The 19,884-nt window shown below is 49.2% G+C and overlaps 1 protein-coding gene across 1 annotated transcript; it reads right to left on the reverse strand.

Moving 5' to 3' along the window:
• Window positions 1-6,989: 6,989 nt before the first annotated feature.
• PCARE (photoreceptor cilium actin regulator) lies at window positions 6,990-16,816 on the reverse strand. Its single transcript, XM_086323606.1, has 2 exons — window positions 13,071-16,816; window positions 6,990-8,462 (listed from the first exon to the last, which is right to left on the reverse strand). Exons 1-2 carry the CDS (start codon window positions 16,814-16,816, stop codon window positions 8,285-8,287), a joined length of 3,924 nt encoding a protein of 1,307 aa, XP_086179732.1. The 3' UTR covers window positions 6,990-8,284.
• Window positions 16,817-19,884: the final 3,068 nt, after the last annotated feature.

A 19,884-nucleotide genomic window follows, 5' to 3' on the forward strand; every position in this document is an offset into this window, starting at 1 on the left:
AATGAAAGTGAAGTCGCTCAGTCGTGTCCGACTCTTAGCGACCCCATGGACTGCAGCCTACCAGGCTCTTCCGTCTATGGGATTTTCCAGGCAGGAATACTGGAGTGGGACACATGTTCAAAAGACGATGGCCTTAGCATGTTCTGAGAGTGTAGTTTTTGGCCCTGTGACATCAAGAGGTCATGACATTTACACATGCCCATTTGGAGGATGGGTGGTCCCAACCAGTCTTAACTGGCTTGAGCTGGGCAACAGCTGACTCCAAGTTCCTGAAAAACAGCTTGGGCAAACAATAATACATAATGCTTGGAAGACACACAAGTTTTTGTAAAAACAATTGAAGTGAGCTTAGTCCGTAAAGCCAGGTTACAGTTATTATTTATTAAGCAAGTTATAATTTAATGGGTCTAACTGATGACTAGTCTTGGTTTCACAACGTATTGTTTGATACATTTATATATTGCAAAATGATTACCACCATAGCATTAACTAAAACCTCCATCCGGTCACATAATCACTACTGTTTTTGTGTGTTGAGAACATTTAATATTTACTCTCTTGGTAACAGTCATCTATATAACACAGAATAATTAGCAATAATAGCCATGTTGTATGTTAGATTCCCAGAATTTATTAGCCTTGTAACTAGAAATTTATACAATTTGATTAATATCTCCCCATAGCACAGCCCCCTGCCCCTGCCCCCTACCTCCTCAGCCCCTGGTAACCACCATTCTACTGTCTGTTTTTTGAATTCACCTTTTTTGGTTCCACATGTAAGTGAAATCATGGAGTATTTATCTTTCTCTATCTGACATTTCACTTTGCATAATGCCCTGAAGTTTCATTCAAGTTGTTGCAGATGGCAGGGTTTCCTTCTTTCTCATGACTAAATGGTATTCCGGGGTGTGTGTGTGTGTGTGTGTGTGTGTGTATCTCACAGTTTCTTTTCCCATTTCTTTTCTGTCTTCTCTTTTCTCAAGTGATTCTAATGGGTGACCAAATTCTGAAATCACAGTAAAATCAGAGGAGTAGAAAGCAGCAATGGCTTTGGCCCTGTGGGCGTCTGGCCTGTCAGCTATCCCCACCTGGCAGCCCTGGGGTGTCCTGGCTGGGGATCGAGACTGATGGAGGCCAGGTACTGGAGTCAGGCTAGACTCAAGTTCAGGCACTGTTGCTTCCGGTGCGTGGCCTTGGAGCCACTTGTCAACCTCTCTGATCTTCCCTTATCAATCTTGTGCGTGTGGGATAGGATGTGTGGAAATCAATGAAGACCAACCAAATGAGAAGTACAAAGACTCTTTATTCAGAGCTTGCTATAGCCAGGCAGTGTTTTGGCAAGATCTTGTGCTTTGGCAGAGGTTCAAGGGCAGGCAGAAGATTGGGAAAAGGGGAAGGTTTCAGGTATGCCATCATTATTGGAGGCTGTTGGCCTGGGGAAGGTGTAGACACCATGTGGACCATGGCCTGCTGGCAACAGCAGTATCTCTAATGCTTGTTAAAGGGGGGACCCTTGGGTCATACTCCAGGCCAACTGAATCAGAAACCTCGGTTATCCTTACACACTCTGAAGCACCTGAGCCACAGCTTCAGTGCTCTGAGTGGTTGTTAGGGTCCCAGACTAGTCCACACTTGGGAATGAGCATCCCTAAGTCAGTATTTCTCAAATGCAGTTGATGAAACCTTTGTTTGGGAAGAGGCATGGAGACTGGAGAAGGGAGGAAGACAGGAAGCAAGGTGCTTGTTAAAAATCAGATTTTTATTCTCAGCTATAGACCTGTCCCTGGATTGAGGGACCTGGGAGTCTGATCTGCCCAGGATCAGACAGGTTGCAGAAGCAGCGTCCTGACTGCCTGTTCTCAGCAGGGCTTCAGGAGTCCCCGCACAGGCTGGCAGGGCAGCATCACTGTGTGTACAGATCGCTCATCAGGTGGGCATTTCTGAGTCAGGGACCATTCAGGGGGCCCAGTTTGGTCTGTATCGTCACTGGGGCTTACTCAGAGGGCATTATGGTTTCTCTGTATCCTACCACCTGGTGTTCCAGTGAAAAAAGTTATAACATTTGAAGGTTTTGTTTTGCTTTAATCACAGCTGTATAATTACCTCTCTGTGGGTTGACGGCTATTATTAGCGTCACCTTGGGTTCTCCTTGAGAATTTTTACATCCAGAAAGTGATTCAGCACCTCTGTGGGCTGTTGTCAGAAGCTGTTAACTGAACCAAAGCTTTAACATATCACCAGGTTTTGTAAACATAGCCAATCCTTTCCCCTTCCAAAGGAGAAAAAAAAAAAAAAAAGCCAGATAAATAATTTTCATGAAGGCAATTTGTTTCTCAGGGGCTGTATTTCCTTTTTGTCTCATCCAGCAGTTTTTTACTGCTCTGGGACACTGACAATAAAGTAGAAGAGGTGTCTCCAGAGTAAGGCTTTGTCTGCTCCTGCCAGAAGGCTTCACCTGGAAGCCCACTCTGGGGGTCATGGCAATGAGCAACAAATATTTTTTGAAAATGCTTTTTTTCCCTTAATGCCAGGGAGAGTTTTATGTGGTTGAGGTGCGTAGAGGGGATTATTATTTTTTAAAATTTTCTTGGAAATTTTGAGTTTCCATCTAAGTTAGTTTAATAGGAATGGCTAGCGCTATAGCTAGACTTGGCTGGATATGAAACATAATTTCCTTTCTGTAAAAGTTGGAGAAAACAGAATTTCTTCCAGAGAAGTTTGTGGTTTTCCTAGACTGTTCCCCAGAATAATCTGAACATTGTTGCAATGTTGCAATTCTCTCTGGCCAGAGAATAGGGGACTTTCTTTGCCACAGGCTGACAATGTGTCTTTGGAGGAAAACATCTGACATCTCTCAGCCTCTCTTTTACTCCATTTGTAAAAGGCAGTGAAAAAATACTGACTTTGTTCATCTCCTAGGATTTTTTCCCCCAAAGATCTAATGAAACAATGTAGATAATTGTATTTTGAAAAAGTAGAGTGTTACAAAAAAATAATTATGATTAACTCTAGTCTTATCCCAGTAAAACCTGCTATTCTGAAGACATGCCAGTCATTCCTACCAGCTGACTGACAGATCACTTACAACTCAATGTGGGAATAAATGGGAGATTCAGAAGCTTAATTTGCTTTTCCCCTGTTTGGTATGTTTGACATATGTAGTTGCGATTGCCAGCAAAATGTTTTAAAGTCTTTTCACTTTGAAAGACACGGAATTCTTCAAAGAAGGAAGTCAATTCTAGTGGAGTTTGACAGCTGTTTTTATCTCTCTCTAAGGATCAAAGCACAGATCTAGGAGGGGGAAATGGTCCTGAGTTCTTTTCTTAATCAGAATCTTAGCATGCGGAGACAGCAGAACTGAACACCAAAAACAAAGATGACAGAGGGATTATGACTTCAGTCCCCCCAGATGGCTCCAAAGATGGTTTAGAAAAGGCAGGTTTGCTCATGTCTTACAGATGGCAGGATTAGTTGGTTAGCATTGTTATTACTGCCTGGTAGATGAAGAAATGAGCCTGTAAAGCCAGGTCACAGGGCGAGTCAACTGAGGTGTCAGGTCTCCAGCCCAACCAGGAGGGGCGGGAGAGTTTGGCTCCCAGGGCAAGGATCACATTCACCACATCCTCCCTTCTTTCTCCTTCTGCTTCCGTTCTGTTCTGCGTCCGTCGCTTCAGGCCCGTCTGGTTTGTCTAGGGGCATTACCTCAGTCCTTAGAATTGTTGCTTTCCGGTCAGACCCTTGCCTTGGGTGCCAGACTTCAAGGATGTCTGAAATTACAGCATTTGGAACCCAGACTACCAGGGTGGTCAACTTCTTCAGTCACCTGATGCAAGGCCCTCAGACTATGGTAAAGTTACCTTCTGAAGTCCATGAGTGTAATCAAGCCAGCAGCATCCAGGGTCCTCCATAAAACTGAATTAGAGTCCCGAGTGAATTAACTGTTTGCTCCTTTGCGTGTGCAATGCATCTTTAATTACATTTCATAAAACTGTCTGAATGGATTGATGGAACTTTATTTAAACTTCTGGTAGTACAAGGAGGAACCCATAGTGCAGTATAACATGTTCTGTTAATATAGGCTTGAAACACATTTACTTTATGGCAGTTCAACAGACTTTGATGTAGGGCTACTTAAAAATATATTACCTTTGATAAGTTTGCTTTGGCAGATAAGAGTGGGTGTTGGCAGCCTATATACAGTCAATCAGATGATTAATTGACAAGCATGTTGACAGTTAATAATTCGTGGCACCAGCTCCCCTGATACATACAAAAATACTGGGTTATTTTAGGAAAGAAGAGTATATTTCTCAAAATCCCTTTCATTCACCTTGTAGGGTTTATGAGGCAAGTCTTGTCAAACGTAAGCTCTTCACAATGAAAGTAAAGTCTCTTTGGTCTGTGTCTGCCCTGAATTTCCTATCAACGTGGGTTATTTTAGGTTCTGGACTGGGTATATGATGCGAGGAAGGAATATAGATCATGCTTATAGTAAAGAACCACACAGACCCAAGCTATGGAAGGAAGTTATATTTCATTCTGAAGATTGTTTTTATATTTGCAAAAAGCTATCACTATTCCACTTAAATATTATATTTACCTTTTTTACTCCATGAATCCTTTTGGCAGAACTAGGAAACTGTGGTTCTCCCTTGGGGCAGCACTCTTTGCTATATTACTAACGAGTTGGATAAAGAGGGGGCTGAACACCTCCCTCTCCACAGCTCTGGGGTCCCCATGGGCATGGAGGATGGCCGTCCCATCCTCCAAGAAGAAAAGGAGTTGGCCCCAAGAAGAATCTGGGTATGATATGCACCCCTTAAATGAATCTATGTGGACTTGCTTTGCCTTTATACTCAATATTCCTTCTTGGTTTCTAACTATGAAGAAAAAGAACAGACTCATAAGTCTTTAACAGGTTGGGTCCATTGGCTTAATTAATTAAAAAAGACAAAACAAAACAAAAAATCTCTGCTCTCCCTTCCCCTAGAGCACAGGAAGTGGGTTGGCCCCAACACGGATGCAGGTCTTAGGCACAGGGGGAAGGCGGGTAAGAGTGACCCATCTGAGAAGCTCTAGAGCTGGGCTTGCCCCACACGGCCACCAACAGTGAGTTTTTTCCAAGGCAGAGCCAAAGACACAGGTTTGAGGAAAGGCCTGGCCACAAGAAAGGTGAAACAATGGATTTTCACACAAGTGGTTCAATGGGGTGGATTTAATTTATTTTTACAGAGTTTAATTCAGAATGTAATTTGGGCTGAATGCAGTAGTTGGGATGAGTGAGTGGAAGGTAAGTGAAAGTCACTCAGTTGTATCTGACTCTTGGCGACTGCATGGACTATACAGTCCATGGAATTCTCCAGCCAGAATACTGGAGTGGGTAGCTGTTCCCTTCTCTAGGGGATCCTCCCTAACCATGGGTTGAACCAGGGTCTCCCACATTGTAGGAGGATTCTTTACCAGGATTCTGAGCCACAAGGGAAACTCGTAGTTGGGATAGTTGGGTTGGGATAGCCAAACACATCTTTGGCTCATCTGCCCCTGGGCCAGCTTGGCACTGCTTCATCTTAGACCTTTACTGACCCCCAGCTCTTTGGCCTCAGCAACCCCTCCCCTTTGCCACTCTCCTGGAAGATGACAGGATTCTTGAAGCCTTTGGGTCCTTGGGCATCTTGATGGCTATACTAGCTCATTGCCCCTGCTGCCTGGGCCTAGAGGTTTCTGGGTCTCTCATTATATGACATATGAGAATATATGGTGGTAGCCTGGCCCTGTCCTGGCACAGCAGGTGCTCAGTGGAGGTAGGGGGAGGAAAACTCATCAGCTGCTTCACTTCTGATGGCAGGAATCCTGGGTGCCCTGGATCCCTCTACTGCTGCCTGCAGGACAGACAGGAGGAGTGGGTGTTGGCTGCTATTTTACCAGCCTAGCTTTCATGGGGGTGGGGCTCTCCTCTTACAGAACCACCTGCCAGGCACCCTCATGAAGGCAGCAGTGGTTCATTCCAGACCTTTTCAGGGCATTCTATCAGATACTGAGCCTCCTCCATAACACAATATGCTCCCTGGCTCCTAGCTGCCCACTTTTTCCTCATATCACTGCAGCTGGGTACACTCAGCCCACCTCCCACCCCTCCACACTCAAACCAGCCAAAAATCTCTAAGATAAGGCCTTTTGGGGGAGGGTGGCAGGGCCTGGGCTGGAAATCAGCCTCACTTTCCATTCTTTCAGATCTTGCTTCCCATTCTCATCCTATCACTAGACTTGTCATTGCTGGGTTTATGTCCCCACGTAGCATCCAGTTTCATCAGCTGGGTCCCTGTCTCATCTCCTGGCAGCTGGGGTTCTACGTTGTTTCTTTAGACCTCCGGGAAGCCAGCCTCGAAACCTCGGACAGGGCAGGACCCCTTCTGACCAGTTCTTACCACTAGGCTGGATGGCTCCACACTGCTTGCCTCCTGAAAGCTTGCCTATGATAGGGGCCCAACCCTCGGCAGCATGCTGCCAGCCTAACCATGCAGGGAGATGTCCTGAACAAGTTTTATCCCTACCTCAAACAAGTTCCCTGAAGCTGGCTGCTCTCACACACTTACCCAGGGCCTGCCTGCTTGGGTGGCTTTAAACTTCCAGGGTTTCCTGCAGCCTAGGCAGTTCCCAGGATCCACCCTCCTGCCTGGGGTGTGACTCCACCCCACAGTGGCCTGAGTTCTGCTCTGAGGATTAGAGCAGATACACGGCAAACACGATCTCACGGTGGGCGTTCACAGGCATTTCCCAACAGAGGGGCAAGTTGTGGCCCCTCGTGGTAGTCTCATCAACACTTTCTTGGATGCCTTGGAAGAGATGATCCCTGTCACCTCTGTCTGAGTATCTGAACAGGTAAAGGAGGGATTCCCTTATTTAGAGCTTCAGCCTGTCCATGGGGGAGGTAGCTGAATTCTCAGGACCCAGTTTAACACGTTCTTGAGTCATGATCCACTGCAACAACACAGAGCTTGAAGACTTTAATATTTTCCAAACTTAAAAAATCAGCTTTGCAGCAAAGGTGGAGGATTGACCCTTTGCTGTACCCTGTGGGTGAGAATTCTTGTCTTTTGACAACCCACTGCACTGGCACTGAATCACCCAATTACTGCAATTTTTTTTCTAAATAGAAAGCATGCCACAGCCTCCAGTGGAAAAATTCCAAAAGCTGCCGCAAATATCTAGCTCAATTGGCAGAAGCAGGGTTTTGGCATGAACGATGGCTCTTCACTTTAATTTCAACTCCAGCAGAAGGTCTGCAGATGACTGGGAATAAAGTTGGCTGAGAAACCCCTGCGGGAGATTGGTTGTGTGTGTGTGTGTGTGCGTGCATTTGCACCCCTTACCCACATGTCCTTCTGTGCTTCAGTCCTCATGGGGCACAGAGAAAAGGCTGCCTTGTTTGGGAGGCTTGGTTGTACCCACTCAGTCTGAGAAGCATGTGGGTGTGTAGGACAGAGCATCTGAGACACGCTTAGCTGGAAAGGCAACAAGACTGCACCAATGGGCTGGATGCTTTGCTTTCAGGGCTTTGGAGTTGAGCTTGGGAAGCAGAAGAAGGAGGGTAGGTGGAGCTGTGTGTCTTAATCTCACCTCAGGCTTCTTATGTCTGGAGCAATCAGCTTCTCAGCAGAGCTCATAATGGATATTTGGATGCCGTGCCACTTTTTAACCTTAAAAAAGCTTTCTGTTTGTACAAGTAAGTGCATGCTTTAGGCAAAGGGAATGATGTGATAGTCAAGGGCAATGGAATGTTTAAAAAAAAGTAATGAAAGATAATAGATTCTAGTGCCAGGCACACCTGTGCAATTTTTCCTGCTCTTCCTAGCTGGGTGAGTTCAGACAAGACACTTGGAGGGTGAGTAGGCGTGGGGGTACTTTGGTTTTCTTGCTGCAAAACTAGGAGAATGCTGTCTGCTCCCTTCATTGTTTAGAGAATTAGATGGTTTCATGGACACCTGGCTCATCAAGCATGCTGGAAATACATTTTCCTGCGAAATTAAGGCCAACACTTGAAGAATTAAAGAGTATAATTGTGGAGTCCATGTTGATAGTTGATCTTTGACCCTCGAGGCAAACCAGGACCCAGGGCTGCACAGTAGTTGTTCAGAATTTGCAGACCCCTCGGGCAGTGCCCCTTCCAGGCCTTTCCTGCATCTCAGCAGGAGTCTGGTTGGCCTACCCTCTCTGGGGCTAACGCTTGGCTGTCACCCTTGCATTCTGGGGTGACTGACATCAGTGTCACTCAGTTGGCAGCCCGTCAGGTCACTTCCTTCTGCTGGGACTTATCCTGGGCATGGCCCACACTGGCCTGTCGCTGCAGCCCGTGGCCCAGCACACAGAGCTCTGGGGATGGCACACCCCTGCCGTTGCCCTTCAGTTCTAGGCCACAGGGGCTTTTCCATGGCTCTGTGTCCTTGGGGCTCTCCTCACTGCCGCTGCAGAGAGAAAGCATAGGTGCCAGTCAAACCCTCCTCGTTGCTTCTGGCCCCGCCCCCTCCATTCTGTCTCTCTCTAACCCTCCTGTCTGTGTCACCCACAGACCTGGTGGGCCCTTGTGCCAGGCCTCTGCCTTTCTGTATCAGCTTTGCCTGCTGGTGCTGTCCTTGTGGGTGTCTCCTCTGGTGGGGCACCATGGGAGCCACGCTCCTGGCGTTTCGGAGGACGGGCTGAGTCTTGTTTTTTCCTGGCACAATCAGATCCTGCAGCTCTGGACAAAACAGATCCCTCAAGAACTCGGGCTTTTATTTTGTTTTGTTTTAAAGTGTTAGTTGCTCAGTCGTGTCTGACTCTGCGACCCACAGACTATAACCTGCCAGGCTCCTCTGCCCATGGGATTCTCCAGTTTAGAATACTGGAGTGGGTTTCCATGCCCTCCTCCGGGGGATCTTCCTGACCCAGGAATCAAACCCAGATCTCCCACATCACAGGCACATTCTCTACCATCTGAACCACCACTTCTTATTCCATAAAGGGCTAGGCTTAGCTAGTTGAATTAAAAATAAAAGCAACACCAACGATAACAGCAAAAACCAAAATAAATGCAAAAACAACCCAGCTTTGCTCTGCTGCCACCCTTTTCCTGAACAGGATAAAATGAAAACTGCTTGGCCCAGACCTGGCCTTTGAATAAGACAGAGCTTCCCAGCTGCTGAGTGCCACAGTGAAGGGGCTCTGAACAAAGAGTGCCACCCAGTGTGCTCTGGCAGCACAGAATGGAGGGTGGTCCCAAGCATGGAGCAAGCCTAGGCCAGATGGGGAGCCAGCTCAGAGAGCCACCCTGGCCACGGGCAGCCAGGCTAGTCCTGTAACAACTGCATGGAAGGTGGAGTTGTCGGTTTAGGTTCCCGCCCTGGCCCTTCCACTTACTAACTGTGTGACCTGGAGAGTGTTGATTAATCGCCTTGATTCTCAGTTTCCTTTTTCGTCAAAACGAGGTAATAATGATACTCATCTCACAGGACACTCAAAGGTTTCAGTATTGGATGAAGCATGGAAAACTCTCCACACACCACCCAGCACACCACAGGCACTCAATAAGTAGTCAGCTGTCACTGGTGCTCTTTCGTAGCATGACCAGAAATTCACGCCCGCAAGGGACCTGAAGGACCACTCTGTCATATGGCACCTGAGGCTCCGAGCCTCTCCATCCACTACCCCAGGGCCAGGACGAGACCCAGCTCTCCATGTGCACAGACCAGAAGCCCTTCTCTCTGCCCACAGCAGGACCTTCCTGACTGTATTAGGAGTGTGCTCGGCTCTGCATCCTTAGACTTACGTGGGATATCCAACCAGCAGAGGACAAGTTTGAGTTTGGACCCTGACCAGATCAGGGTGGCAGGAATGGGCGTGAGCGGGGTGGGCACTGGCATTGGCTGACATACATAATTTTCAGGCAGTGAGGAACCCACTCTGATCCTTAGAGCCAGTCTTATCTATGGCAGCCTCTGGCCCCATCATGAGTTCCTGCAGGACCCAGTGGTGTGCGGGTAACAGCTCCCACCTTACTGTTTGTCTTCCCTGTGCCCCTTTGGAGGGGGGGAGGCATGACCCTTTGCTGCCCGTGGATGGGAGCAGCTACCAGGAACAGGAGGGGCAGGCCCAGGGGACAGGCTGTGGTGCCCAGCATCCGTGGATGCTGACACTGAGGTCTGACACAGGATTTGGTTCTAGCATTGTGTCTTCTCCATCCCCAGCCAGGTCCTACATCTTCATGAGGTTCAGGCCAGGAGGTCAATATTTTCAGTTGCTGTATGGCTGTGGCTCCACCTGTTCCCAGACCTGATAGGGAAGCAGGCTGCCCAGGTCTCTGGATCCAGCAAACATGGCTGCTGAGAGCCCCTGCCTGGCTAGTCCTATCCTGGCAGAGAGTAAAACACTGTGTTTGCATTTAGGGGAGCAAGTCTGGACACACTGAGACCTGGAGAGAGACAGCTGCCTCCACCAGAGGATTCAATACTTAAATAACAGTTGAGGCTTAGTAACTGAGCTTCCTGGGGAAGCCTCCAAGGACTGTGCCCAATCCCCGGGCCCCGAGATGGGGAAGATATCAACACCATCATGTTTTCTAAAAAAGGGGCTCATGCCTAGCACAGAATGACAGATGGGAGATCAATACCAGATGCAGGCCAGTGCGTCCTGCAAGCCTGCCATGGCTGCAAGATACTATGGGTGGGGCTGCTCCTGCAAGTCCCCACTTGGGGAAACAGCCTGTTCTGAGCAGTTCCTGGCTTTCTGGCACTGACTTGTTGCATGATCTTGGGGAAATCAGGCTCAGTTCCCTGGCATTGTTTCCCATACACAGGAGGGCAGAAAAAATGCTTGTCTGCTACAGAGCTGCAAACGCCCTGCTCTTAGAGCTGGTTGGCTTTTGCTCCCAGATGCCAACTTTACAAAGGTTGGGTGGGGAGTGTGGAGGGTGTCTGGGGAAGGAGTGTTTTCCCACTGCTTCCATCACATGCTCACAGTCGCACAGGTTGGAAGAGCTTGGAGGTGTGGTCTGACCAGGAGACAGCAATGGGTGTGAGCCACTCTGTGACCTTCCACGTGACCTTGGGAAGGCTCCTGTTTATGCATCTTCCTCTTCCTCCCTCTTTCAAGCTACAATCACTCCCGCACCCCACCCCATCTCTCCGCATATTGAAATTCAGGACCTAAAACAACATTTTAGGCTGCCCTATTCTGAGGAGAAGCCTGAGAGAATGGCAGTATTTTCTCCTTGAACAATTTTATGTTACTTTATTATTGCTCCTGCTGTTTTAAAATGTTAGTGTTTTTAATTAATGCCATTTTATTGTGCCTGTTCTCTCAAGCTCTTCTCCTGAAGGGCACAATTTTAGAAATCTAATCACTGAGTAAGTAGCAAGTGTGAGGAATAATGCATTAACATTTATAGAGGTTCTCAGATGAAAGGTACTGTGTTGTAGGAAGCTCATTTTAGATTTAAGAAAAGAGCAACGTCAGATTAAGATTCGTGCAAAAATAATCAATATTTCATTTCTTTCAAGTGGCTGGGAAAGTTTATATAACTATAATCACGCACAACTTTCCCGAGATAATATCTTTATTTAAAATTGACTGCCGAGTACTTTGTGAAAAATTACCATATATGCCTCGACAGACTGTGAAGTCTGTAACACGTATCACTCTGGCAGAAATTAACTTCTGATTTACACAACTGTGGGCACTGAAAAGATAGCAAGGACTGGTGCAGGCTGAGCTTTGTCTGATCTGATATCAAGACACATTGATAAAAGTCCCTCTTTAACTGACCTCAGATGTACACGTTTCTCCCCATGCCACAATTCAAGAAAAGATACATGTCCCTGTATATCCTGTAAAATAACCACATCACCATATGAGTCCTTTCAACGGCCAGGCAGTGGCTATACTTTGAGTCATGTCCTCTCACAGCCGCCTGCCCAGGCCTGTCTGTGTGGCTGGGCCAAGGACATGCCCAGCAGCCGCCCTTCATGAGAAATGCTAACTCGGAACTCAGCCAGCCCAGGGCAGGCAGGGGGGCCCTTCTGCCTGCGTTCTCGAGCTCAGTGCTCATGGAAAGTCTTGTTCTTCCTCTACGCACTCTGAAAGGGGAGACAGAGAAGGAGGCAGGATTGGGCGTCCTCAGGAGTAAGAGGAAGCCAAACTTTTATACTCAATACCTCCAGGATCAGCCGTTCTTAAAGTGTGTCCCCTGGCTGCCTCCCAGAACTTTTCAAGGAAGGTGTTGTGTCTAAGTTGTCAAAACTGTGTCCATAACAATATTAAGATGTTATGTGCCTTTTCCACTCATTCTTTCATGAATGCAGAGTGGAGTTTTCCAGACTACAGGATGTGTGACATCACAACAGATTGCCTGCAGATGAAGGTCTGAGAACCCAGCTCTCTTTCTGTGAAGCCCACACACTAAAGAGGTTTACAAAACTAAAGACAGTGTCACTCTGCTCACTCAATTTTTTTTGTTGCGAAAAAAATAGTTACTTTTCGTTATATTATTTATGTTAACGTAGAATGGGGCATTTTAAAAATTAATAAACACTCTAGACATCTCTCAATTGTAATGCAGTAAAAAGCGATAGATGCAATGCACAAAGGCCCCTTGAGGGTCTCGGTTTTAAAGAGTTTAAAGAAAGTCCTGGGACCCAAAGCACCTCCCGCTAAGAAGCTGGTCTACTGGTGTAAACCAGAAAGGACAGGAATCAAGCTGCTGGCTCCGGACAGGTAACAGGACTCAACTTTGGGGGCCAAGTCGCTTCATCTCAATCTCCCCACATGTGAAATGAGGGGCATATGTGGCTGGACCAACGTGGTTGTTTTAAACTTTATTTGTATTACAGCAGAGCCTCTTGCAATGAAATCTTTCATGGGGACCTGAAACGTGTAACAGAGGAAAAATTGTTGCTTCAGGTTGGGGCACTGGGAGACCAGATATCTTGATACCCCCTTTCCATCTTGTTCTTCTCTTGGAGCACAGTTTGAAAACTACTGACCCAGATGATCCTAAGGGCCCCTCAGCTCTGTTCCCCAAACCACAGGACTCTCCTTACCTGCTCTGGCCATGCTGGGATTCACAAGCACTGCTGGTGGCGCCCGGGACAGGCAGGTGAAGGCGGACGCCCGGCCGGGGGTCAGAGGCTGTCCTTCGGATGAAAGGTTGAGGGTTCAGGGCACACAGAGTTGTCCCTCGCTGTGAATCCGTCCTCATTCGTGGCCCTGAGCTGCCCCTCCAGCCTCCTGTGGGGGTCTCAAGAGGCCCCCCAGCTTCAGGGGGCAGTGATGATGGGGTGAGTGGATGTACTGTTGAGAATGGTAGTTTAGCTTCAAACAGAGAGGAGGTGGCTGGGCAGAAAATGGAACGTGTGTTTCCGGATGCTGTGGCTGCCCGACTGTCTTCAGAATCTTGTGTTTCCTTGGGCCCCTGACTGGGAGATGCTGGGGGAGAGGGGGAGGGGCCAGAGGCCAGGGAACCGGCTTCTGTGCGCTGGGGAGGGGGACTGGAGATCTTGTGCTGAGCGAGTGGGCTTGCTGAGGGAGGGCTGGGCAGCTTGTGCTGGAGGGGAGGGGAAGCTCGCTTCTTCACTGTTGGGGGACTTAGCCCCCTGGGACTCACTGGAGGGCTGAGGGGTGGGCTAGGGGACCCATGTACACAGGGTGCACTTGGCTGGGCAGATCTGTGAGTGGAGGGCAGGCCCGAGTGCCTCTTGTCCACTCTGGGCGTCCAGTGTGCCCTTGTGGGAGAGGCCTTCCTGACTAGCACAGGGCTTCGGCCTTGGGTCTGCCTTGGGGCCTCAGGAGAATGTGGTCCCCGCATTGGCCTGGTCAGGCTGGGTTCTGAGATCCTGTTCTGCCCAGACGTGTGGCTGGAATGGAGCCAGTGGATGACCTTCCGGGGAGGCTTGGAGAGGCCTGAGGCCCGGTCTGCCCGTACCTGACTCTGCGCCCTGCTGCTCTGCACCTCTGGGTTTCCGCTAGCTGCTGGTGGGTGGTTGAAGTCCAAGGCGAGCTTTCCGGTATTGCAGCTGCCCTTGCTGTTCCCTGGTTCTGTGCTGCGGGCCCTGGTGAGGGTGGCGGTGCTCTTGCTGGGCAGCAAGTCAGTGGGGCTCATGGAGACCCTTAGTCTTGGGGAAGCCCACGTTCTCCGGGCAGAGCCAGTCCCTCCCAGCCCTGGCACGTGGGTCCCTTCAAGGGGGCTCTCTGCCGGCTTGTTGCTCTCTGGGGGTTCCAGAGAAGTGAATGATTGGTCCATCAGAATTTCCAGAGGCGGTGGAGGGAGATCCTCTGGGTTCTCCTCTGTTTCCCAGTTGAGGTCCTCACTCTTGGTTGCTTCAGCTGTGAGCAGAGGGGGAAAGGTAGGAGCTAAGGGCCTCCAGCCTGGGCCCATCCTGAGGGATTCTCCACCCACTGCTGGAGAAATCCGAGGCTTTGGATACAATGGGGCCAGCCCTCTGTAAATGGGGAATCTGGGAGACATGCTGGGGACCCCCCACTTCTTGGGGCAGGGGCTTGGCCCCAAGTCCTGGGAATCCCCCAGTGTCCTTAGACTCTCGGTGGGACTGAAGGTTTCAATGAGTTTCTTGACTGATGTTCTGGTGGGACAGCTCCTGATGGTCTGGTCCCTGACTGCTGGAGCCTCATGGGCCCTCTCGCCTGGTGGGATGATGCTTGGGAGCCCCTCAGCTTTTCCCTGCCCAGGCTGTTCTCCCTCAGGGCGGGAGCAGCACTTCTGCAGGATGCTCTTGTCCTGACTTGGCAAAATGCTGAAGTTCTTGGTGAAGGATGACTTTAGCTTGCTGATGGCACTGCTTGGAACCACCCAGCAGCGGTTGTCAGGCCTCAGCGTTGCAGCTCTGGGCTGCGTGACTGGCTCTTGGCTCTGCCCCTGCCATCGGGCACCCAGGCTGTAAAACACCTCCAGCCTCTGGCTGAGGTCCCTCTGGACCCTCCGCAGCTCCTGGAGGGTGGTATCTTCTGTGTGGCTCTTCAGACACCCCTCGGACTGGGACCTCCTCTGCCTCGAGGGGGCCCTCCTGCTGCCGCTGGCCGTGCTGGGTCTTGGGGGCACCGTGGTCCTCTCCTCTTCCTCCATCCAGTCCTGGTGCTCAGAGGGCACAGGAACAAACTTGATCTTTTCACTGATCGCTTCCTTCATCTTCAGAACCATCTCCCGGGCCTGGGGGCTCCTGAGTCTCCGGGGGTGTGGCTGAAATGGGCTTTCAGCACTGGCAGGTGAAGACCGTGGCCTTGGATGGGAAGCGTTTTTCCGCCAGGTGCATGGGCTCGTGCAGCTCCCTTCGTCCTCCTCCTCCTCTGAGCTGCTGTCCTCACCTTCACTGAAGGATGGAGCGTCCATGCACCTGGAGCCTTTAGAAAGGTGTGCTTCACCGGAAGTCCCCATCCCAGGGGGACCACACGGAGCACTTTGGCCTAGCCCCCAAGGCCTGGAGGCAGTATTTTCTGGGCCTGCAACAGAGGACCAGGGGCTCCCTGATCCACCCTGCACTGCTGGATGAACCTTAGCTGTGAGAGGCCTTGAGAGTGGGCAGTCCTGGGGTCCGTCTAAACCCATCCGGAATGGACTTTGCTGCCAGGTGTGTCCTGACAGCCTGGCCTCCACTGTGGGTGAAATCGCTGGCCTCCACTCTGCAGCCTCCGGCACTAAGTCCCAGCTGGCTTGCTTGCCCAGCTTGTCTGCTAGCTGCACGGACTCATTGTCTGCACCGATGCCACTGTCCTCAGAGCACAGGGGTAGATCCCATGCTTCAGGGTCGCTGTGGCTGCTCGCCAAGCTCTCCAGGTGCCCCAGAGCCCTGAGGAGGTGTTCATCCGCGCCCCTCTTTGTGCTCAGCTTGTTCCCCAGGTGGGCTGCAGCAGCGTTGAGGTAGCTGCCGGAGCCCTCCAGGAGGCTGCTGGTGAGCAAGGCCACTGTGCTGCTGAGCTCCTGCAGCTTGCTGACTGTGTACTGCAGAAGCTGCTGCAGGAGATCTGGCTGCTCCTGGGGCTCTCCTTTCTTCAACGGCCAAGCCAGATCCTTCCGAACCTCCTGGAGGAGCTTGTCTCCATCCTTGGAGATCTCCCCCAAGAGCTGGTTGACCTCATCAAAACACAGCATCAGGAAGCTGACCATGGGCTGCAGCAGCTCCTGGGTCTGGGTGGCCCGATGGGTGATGCTCAGAACTGCTTCATATTTGGAGAGGCAGGCATGCAGATAGGTGTAAGTGCGCTGGTGGGCCTTCACCAGGGGGTCGGGGAAGTCCACCTTGTCTTCAGACTCGTGGGCAGGAAGGATGGTTTGGCGGTAATGGCCCTGTTTGCTTGACCTGTGACACTTTGGTCTCTTTGCCCATTTGGAAGTCTCCTGGGTAATACTTTCTTCACTCTCTTCCCCGGAAAAGGCTGCCCCTTGTGACCCATGGGAGCTCTGTCTCTTGAATGGAATGTCCGTAGCCATGCAGCTTTGTGATTTGTTCAGCTGGGATGGGGAGGTTTTGGTTTCTGGGATCAGTCTCTCCATATCTTTTGCTTTGCCTGCAGTGGGATCCCTGGTGAGCTGACAGAGACTGTCAGCCACGGTCTGGGTCCACCTGGGACTAGGCTGTTCCTCTTCTGCCCGTTGTCCCTGTGATGAGCCCCCTCCAGGGTCATAGCAGGTGGAACTTTGAACCAGCAAAGGGAGGGAGCCTCTTTCACTGGCCCTCTGATGTGCTGGCAGAATTGCTTTGGGCTTTTTAAAAAACTGGATGCCACTCTTGGCAACACTGTTAACAAGATCACTGTGGGAAGGTGTGCATCCCATGATGTCAGCCTGTCGTCATCTCCCACCTGCAACCCTCACAGTTTTCAGAGAATCATATTCAAAATAGAAACAGAAGGCAGTCTTACTAGTCCATCCAGGCAATCTGCAGGTCAGAACCCTTTGAAGTCCGATGCAATGTCCTAAACTTGCAACCAGCTCTCTTCACTTCCTTGGCCCCATCTTGCAGAGGTAGTAATGCTGCTCTCCTGGTGATGTTCTAAGGTTTGAGCCCTCTGCTGCTAGTAAGCAACAGGGCAATTCTAAAGGACTTCAGTCTCGTGGATTATGGGCCTCTGAGTGTTGCTCGTGTCCTAACAGATGTGCATGGCAAGTGGAACTTTAAGCCTATTAGGTTAATCATGCCCCAGCCAGTCAGCACTCACAGTGTGTTCTAATATAGAACTTCTCAGCATTTACTATCTTGAGAAGCGGATTATTTTTGCACGTGCTTATGCTTTGAATTCTGCTCAGATGCCTGCCATATGAAACCTAGAGAAACGAGCCATAATTGCAAAAGGCTCTGGAAGAGACACATTTGTGGAGAGGAAGTAAAGGGCTCACTGATGACAGATCCTTAAAGAGAAGTGACCTTCACAGTTTAATAAGGGCACAGCAGGCTCCAACCTGTTACTACCCAGAGGACCCCAAAACACACAATAGATGGGAACTGAAGTGATGCATTGCTGTTTGTGTGGCTTATAAAATAGACCACGACTTTATAGTGCTGGTGAACATCTCTAAATAAGACGGGGAATAAAGAAGGTCAGGTGGCTTTCCTTTACACTAGAAAAGGAAGGTAGATTGCTTGGAGGCCTGGAGGGGAAAGCAGAAAAACTCACCACCAGCTCAAGGCCAGTTACTGTGGACTATAGCTGCTCAGGGAGGCAATGCTCTCACAGGAAAACAGTTTTTATTAAACCTTTCTCATAGGAAAAGAGAACAAACAAACTGTGGAAAATTCTTAAAGAGATGGGAATACCAGACCACCTGATCTGCCTCCTGAGAAATCTCTATGCAGGTCAAGAAGCAACAGTTAGAACTGTACATGGAACAACAGACTAGTTCCAAATTGGGGAAGGAGTACACCAAGGCTGTATATTGTCACCATGCTTATTTAATTTATATGCAGAGAACATCATGAGAAATGCTGGGCTGGAGGAAGCACAAGCTGGAATCAAGATTGCCAGGAGAAATATCAATAACCTTAGATATACAGATGATACCACCCTTATGGCAGAAAGTGAAGAAGAACTAAAGAGTCTCTTGATGTGAAAGAGGAGAGTAAAAAAGTTGGCTTAAAACTCAACATTCAGAAACTAAGGTCATGGCATCCAGTCCCATCACTTCATGGCAAATAGATGGAGAAACAATGCAAACAGTGAGAGACTTCATTTTCTTGGGCTCTAAAATCATGGCAGATGAAATTAGAAGACGCTTGCTCCTTGGAAGGAAAGCTATGACCAACCTAGACAGCATATTAAAAAGCAGAGACATTACTTTGCCAACAAAGGTCCATCTAGTCAAAGCTATGGTTTTTTCAGTAGTCATGTATGGATGTGAGAGTTGGACTATAAAGAAAGCTGAGTGCCAAAGAATTGGTGATTTTGAACTGTGGTGCTGGAGAAGACTCTTGAGAGTCCCTTGGACTGCAAGGAGATCCAACCAGTCAATCCTAAAGGAAATCAGTCCTGAATATTCATTGGAAGAACTCATGCTAAAGCTGAAACCCCAATACTTTGGCCACCAGATGTGAAGAAATGACTCACTGGAAAAGAATCTGATGCTGGGAAAGATTGAAGGTGGGGGTGGGGGGAGTGGAGAAGGGGATGACAGAGGATGAGATGGTTGGATGACATCCCTGACTTGATGGACATGAGTTTGAGTAAGCTCCGGGAATTGGTGATAGACAAGGAAGCCTGGCGTGCTGCAGTCCATGGGGTTGCAAAGAGTCAGACACAACTGAGAGACTGAACTGAGCTGAACTGATAGGAAAAGAAGCTAAAGTGGGGGCAGTGGAGAGCAGTTATGAATAGAACTTAAGGGAAAAATGTGTTTTCCTTTCAACCCCAGCTTCTCAATCTGAACCTGGTGCTCTTGCCCATAGCTAAGGTAGCAGCTGCCCATTTAAAAACTTCTTTAAAACTGTCTTTGCTGCCCATAGGGTTTCACTTGTGGCTCAGCTGGTAAAGAATCCACCTGCAATGCAGGAGACCTGGGTTTGATCCCTGGGTTGGGAAGATCCCCTAGAGAAGGAAAAGCCTACCCATTCCAGTATTCTGGCCTGGAAAATTCCATGGACTGTATAGTCCATGGGGTCACAAAGAGCTGGAAAGAGTTGAGCGACTTTCACTTCACTTGCCGTCCATAAAGTGTAGAGCAGACATTTGGAGTAGGAAGACTTGGGTTTAAATATTGACTCTTCTCCTTTAAGATGGGGGAATTTCCACAAGTTATTTAACTTCCCTGGGGCAAAACTCATCTCTGAAATGGAGATAGTGGCACCTACCACCTGGAGCTGTTGTGGGGATTAAGTTAATTAATGCGAGGTAAGTGAAGTGACTTAGCAGCAGCAGCAGCAAGTGCTTGGCACAGTGCCTTGCAAGTGATAGGTACTCAAAAGAAAAGAAAAGAATTCCTTATTCCTCTCCCCCGGCATCTCAGCCACTTATAATAATAAAAGTCATGAGAAAATTCACTAGTTTGCCCAGGACCAAGCCCCAGTCCTTTCGGGAGTTGTCTGGAAATAACTGCCTACTGAGGCTTGGAGGCCCAGATCAGGTTTCTGCCGCTCTGCGTCTGTGCAACCCTTTTGCTCAGGACTGCTGAGCAGCAACACTGCTGCCCCAGGACTTCTCTGAGACCTCCTTGTGCCATTTTTCTGTTTTTAAGCACACAATTGAAAGTAAGTGAAGTCTCTCAGTCGTGTCTGACTCTTTGCGACCCCATGGACAGTAGCCTATGAGGCTCCGCCATCCACGGGATTTTTCAGGCAAGAATACTGGAGTGGGCTGCCATTTCCTTCTCCAGGGGATCTTCCCCACCCAGGGATCAAATCCGGGTCTCCTGCA

The sequence above is a fragment of the Bos grunniens genome, chromosome 11 (genome assembly GCF_055505025.1).
Source record: "Bos grunniens cultivar Pamir isolate PY7600 chromosome 11, Bosgru_T2T1.0, whole genome shotgun sequence".
In the NCBI taxonomy this organism is placed as follows: domain Eukaryota; kingdom Metazoa; phylum Chordata; class Mammalia; order Artiodactyla; family Bovidae; genus Bos; species Bos grunniens.